Source organism: Chaetura pelagica, unplaced genomic scaffold (assembly GCF_000747805.2).
Source record: "Chaetura pelagica isolate M959 unplaced genomic scaffold, ChaPel_1.0 scaffold387, whole genome shotgun sequence".
NCBI classification, from domain to species: Eukaryota; Metazoa; Chordata; class Aves; order Apodiformes; family Apodidae; genus Chaetura; species Chaetura pelagica.
The window spans coordinates 248139-253562 of record NW_009954101.1 but is presented as its reverse complement, the minus strand read 5'-3'; the positions used below and the strand labels follow the sequence as shown (position 1 = coordinate 253562).

General features: G+C 41.3%; 1 protein-coding gene across 1 annotated transcript; it reads left to right on the top strand.

The window, feature by feature from the left end:
- Nucleotides 1-227: 227 nt before the first annotated feature.
- Nucleotides 228-4977, top strand: LOC104392919 (transmembrane emp24 domain-containing protein 7-like). The gene is made up of 3 exons (XM_010002356.1): nt 228-311; nt 2573-2818; nt 4567-4977. The coding sequence occupies exons 1-3, from the start codon at nt 228-230 to the stop codon at nt 4801-4803; spliced, it is 567 nt and encodes a 188-aa protein (XP_010000658.1). The 3' UTR covers nt 4804-4977.
- Nucleotides 4978-5424: the final 447 nt, after the last annotated feature.

Sequence of the window (5424 nt, the reverse complement as noted above, 5' to 3'; positions counted from 1 at the left end):
TATTGTGCCCAGTTCTGAGCTCCCCAGTTCACGAGGGACAGAGACTTGAGAGAGTCCAACAGGGCCATGATAATGATTAGGAGAGGAACACCTGCTTTATGAGGAAGGGCTGAGAGACCTGGGGCTCTTTTGTCTAGAGAAGATAAGATTGGGAGGGGATCTTTTTAGTGTCTACAAATAATCTGAAGGGTGGGTGTCAAGTAGGGAGGGCTAATCTCTTTTCGGTCATGGCCAGTGATAGAATGAGAGGCAATGGATGCAAACTACAACACAGGAAGTTCCACCTCGACTTCTACAAGAAGTTCTTTACTGTGAGGGTGACAGAGCACTGGAACAGGCTGCCCAGAGAGGTTGTGGAGTCTCCTCTGGAGACTTTAAAGACCCTTCTGGATGCATTTTTAAGTGGTGCCTTAGATTCTGTGGTGGTCCTGCACTGGCAGCAGGGTTGGACTCAGTGATCTCCACAGGTCTCTTCCACCCCCCACCATTCTGTGCTTCTGTGACTGTGGCTTAATGAACATATTAAGTGAGGCTACACAGTTTGTCTTGTTTTTACCAGTTTCTAACAGTCTGAACATGGAGCCATCATGACAGTGCACACTGCACAGCTTTGAGGATGTATGGAGCAAAGAGCCCTGACAGTTTTGGTGCTTTTGAGTGTCTTGGCAGAGTTCAGACCTTTCAGTCTGTCACTGCAGCTGGTGAAGTCACCAACACTGCTGCAGCAACATGAGAGAGAATTCATCCTTGACAGTGGGAAGCACGTTTGCTTTTGGGGCCTCCTGAAGAGGTTTCTGTGGTCTGGCTTTTCTTGGGTGAAGTCCTGTGCATTTTTCTTCCTCAGCTGCTGTCCCGCCTTTCATACTTGGGGGAATGTTGCAGCCAAATACTGGCCCTTGTTAGTCTGTCCTGTGTGTTCTTCCCTAGATACACCTTCTTCCCTACCCAAATGTTTCTTCTCCCTGCATGTTACTTTCAGAAAGCCTCTTCCGTGCAGTACTTGCCCCCTGTTTTGAAATGGATACCACGGGAGGTTGCTGGACAGATAAGCCTGCTGTTGTCACTTTTGTTGTTGATCAGGAGGGAGTAGCACTGTTAAAAGTGAAGTCTGGCTTGGGCCAACCACCAGTAGGCTGAAGGGCTGTGTGCCTGTCCTGTGGCTGTACCTCTTTAGAGCTGAGAAAAGGCACAAACAAGGTCTGTGAGAACGAATCCTAGGGGATCTGTAAAGCTCTGGCTAATCTCTACTATATATATGTAAACTGGTCCTTTCAGGTTGTGTGGTAGAACTGAATGTGAATGACTTCAGTGTAATTGGTAAAAAGCACAGCCCTGTCAAATTTGATCCCATACTTCAAAAATGAGCCTTTGTTTCATTATAGAAAATCTTCCTTTGGTTTTTCCTTCCAACCATTTCTCTGTCAAAATCCCAAGTAAATGCAGACATCCAGGGAGAGACATTCAGAGATCCCAACATCCAAAACTGCTTTTGTTCTTAGTATCCTGACATATTTTTGGAAGAAGCTGAGAAGACACTGCTTGCCAACTTAAATGTTTTTAAAACTGCTCAAATCTCTTCTTATTTTAGTTGCATCGTTAATGTAACTTGATACCTAAATAAATTGATGTGAGCTTAAATAGTACTATGTGAACTGAAGTGCAGACACTCAGATACTCAAATATTTCAGAGATTTCTGCACACGTATAAAATGAGCATGCCTTCAGATACAAGTCTCTTCCTCTTTCAGCACGCTTTATCTTAAAAGCAAGGAGTCTGGAGCAAGGATTAAGTGTAAAATTACTAGCTTAAGAGTCGTCGGGAACACCCTACTTGTGAACAGCTAAGCTACCTAGGTTAGTGTTTCTGCAGAGGTGGGGCAGCAAGTCTACGAAGCATTATGCTGTAGACCAACAACAATCAAAGCCTGAAAAAATTCGAAGTTTTGAGTCATTTGTTTAGGCGTTATCCGGATGTGCTGGTTTTGGGAAGAAATGCTGTGGCTAACTGTGCGGGAGGGAGGCAGCAGACACTTCCTCCTCCCCGCCCCCAGACATTTCGCTGTGCACAGGCACAGGAGAAGGGGCCGGGCTGCAATACCTGCTCTACTGGTCGGACGCCATTCCTGCAGCCTAAAGCAGCTTGACCCAGCAGGGTAGTGACAGAAAGGAGCTTACTGCATGCTAGCAATCTCAGCTGGCAGAATCAATTCCATGGAGGACTTGTGGATGCAGAAAGCAGTTGATTTGTTACAGTAATGTCTTTGCCACTCCATCAGGTGTCATCTGCTGTAGCCTTTGCTGCAGACTGGTTATTTATAACAAAGCAATTAAACACAAACTCTTTGAAAGTGTAGCTGACGTGACACATCCTGAGCCTAAAAGTATTTTGAAAGTCTTCTGTAAGGAAGTAATGCAGGCCTGCTTTGAAAGATTTCCAAATTAATGCATTATATTTTAAAACATTTAATAAAGCACAATATTTCTTAGTGCGATTTGATAAATAATCCTTCTTAGAAGAAGTGTATAAATGCCTCATTTGTTAAGAAGACAATTTCTTTGTTTTTGTTTTCAGGTGATCACTGGAGGTCATTATGATGTTGACTGTCGGTTGGAAGACCCTGATGGCATTGTGCTGTACAAAGAGATGAAGAAACAATATGATAGCTTCACCTTTACTGCATCCAGAAATGGAACATACAAATTCTGCTTCAGCAATGAATTCTCTACTTTCACACACAAAACTGTGTACTTCGATTTCCAGGTTGGGGAAGATCCACCGCTTTTTCCTAGTGAGAACAGAGTAACTGCACTTACCCAGGTAACATGCTTTTGTGTTTGACAGCAACTGGTAGGTGGAGGTGATGGGATTTTTTAAGTTTAGCTGCATGGTATATCTATGTAACTTTTGAAAATCAAGGGATTGGACCTTTTAAAATCATCAGAATTACCACAAATTGTCTTTCTGAAGATAGGACTTACATATAGTAGAGCTGAGAAGGAATCACCAAGTGCTTAAGAGAAAATTAGGGTACTAATTTAAACCTTAAACTCAAGGCTGCTATCTTATTTTCTTCTTGTTTGTTTGTTTGTTTTGTGGGTTTTTTTGTTTTGTTAAGGGAACTTCCTTTCAATGGCATGGTTCTGTACCTCTCACAGTGTGGATCTCACTAACTGTAAATACCAGTGGATTGGAGTTTTCAAAATTTCCAAACTGGAGAAACTTTGAAAATGTCTTTTTTGAGGAAGGACTTAAGTTGACCTCTTATGTAGCTTCCATTTCTAGTAGGGATAAGGAAATTCTAGCAAAATAAACAAGATCAGCCATATTTAGCTGGTTTCTACCTGTTTGTTCTCTATAAGACACTGTGAAGCGTCAGTGCTTTATGATTCTATTCTTAGGATTAGATAGTTTTGTACCACCTCTATCCAATCTAAAGTCATCAAAACTGTCCTCAGAGCACTTGCTTCATGAATTCCCACTAATGTTCCTGCGTTATAACCATCACCAAACACCGCTTTAAACAACCATTAAAAAATGGTGGATATGGTCACTGTTTGGCTGGTCTGGACTCAAGGGTATAAGTAGTGCTTCCCAAATGCCACTTTCACTGGGATGTACCCCACTTAAGCCTACAGTAACTGAGGTCTGTAGTGAGTAGATGACTTTATGTGAACTTAACTACAGCTCTTAACTCTTCCTTCTTGTCATTCTGCTCTGCTTTACTTCGTATTCTGATTCTTGATCCTCTATCTATCAATCTCTCCTCCCAGCTTTAGTCTGCATTCTGTTCAGTCTGTGTGTTCTGATAACGTCTGGTTTTCCTTTTGCTATCTTGGCATCAGGAGAGGGGTTTTGGCAGGTTCCTGGTTCTAGCACCTCTGCAGCCCCTTGCAGCTTCTGGGGAAAGATACATTAAAAAATACTTTCTCAGTGGGTTGTAGCATACACACTGCATTTATGTGACAGATCATTCAGCAACATTGGAAAGCTCAGAAGGACAGAACTGTCCTTCTAAGCACTTTTTTCATATGTGACTAGAAGAGGAGTCTCTTTCCAGAAGACCATGTTGAGTTCAGTAATGCAGCATTTTTAGGATGTTGTACAACTTGAGTGAGAACTGCACAATGGATGTCATGCTTGTGAAACATGGAAGCATTTAATACATCTTGTGTGTGTACCTTAAGGCTACAAACCATTGTTTGCTTTCCTGGTATGTATGGACTTAACTGGGGGAACACTGGCATTACAAAAGTGTTTCTCGTGTTCATTTTGAACCAGAATATAAAGGAATTTAAGATTTGTTTAGTTGGTCTTAGAGCTTGTTGCTTTTTATTAAATCTGCAGTATTGCCCACTTCTGTATTGAATATTCTGTCACATTCCTGTGTATAGAGTTTGATCAATTAAGTTAATTTTACTGCATTTTCAGTTTCAGTCTGACAACGGGCTGAGTTAATCCTTAGCCTGCAAAGTTACATGCAGCCTAGTTTTAAATATCAAAGTACAAAGCTTCACATAAAAAGCACTAGAAAGGTTCTTAATTCAGTGGTGTGTTTGCTTCTCTAGATGGAGTCTGCATGTGTTTCAATCCATGAAGCTCTGAAGTCTGTCATCGACTACCAGACTCACTTCCGCCTGAGGGAGGCGCAGGGCCGCAGCAGAGCAGAGGATTTAAACACAAGGGTGGCCTACTGGTCAATAGGGGAAGCAATCATTCTTCTTGTGGTTAGTGTTGGGCAGGTATTTCTCCTCAAAAGCTTTTTCTCGGATAAAAGAACCACGACAACCCGTGTTGGGTCATAACTGGTAGTGGTAGTGCTTCAGGTCATTGTGTGCTATCAATCTGTAAAAATTACTGTTCTCCAATTAATGGCAGGTACAAAGGATCTGAAGATATGCAATGTTCAAACGTGTCTATCCCTCATCCCTTAAAAATAACAAAATAGATGCAAAATGTTGTGAAAGGGACACGTGATGTGATATATTTTAAAAATACTTCGCAACTTCATTTTTTTTCTGATTCCTGTATTGAATATCTAGCAGAGACCAGCCTCTCTTCATTTCTACTTAGGCTAATCCAAAATAAGTTTGATTTTTATCAGCAAGATTGGCCATCTGCAGTGTAATATTTTTAAATAACCCAACAGTCTAGTGTCTGATGTGAGAGCCAATGTACATGAAAATTTGATTTTATTTTAACTTTCAGGGTGAATGTATTCTATTATAAAAAGGCAAATGTGATTAACTGTAGTACACTGTTTTGATTTCCTGTTGAAAAATGATACCCCATTGATAGGCCTTACATATTTGTAAAATTGTTGTAAGCCTGGCACCACATCATGGTGCAAATTCTCTGTCAGCGTGGTAAGTCTCTGCCTTAAAAACCTGCTAAACTTTATACTTGAGTATGCTTGCTTCAACATA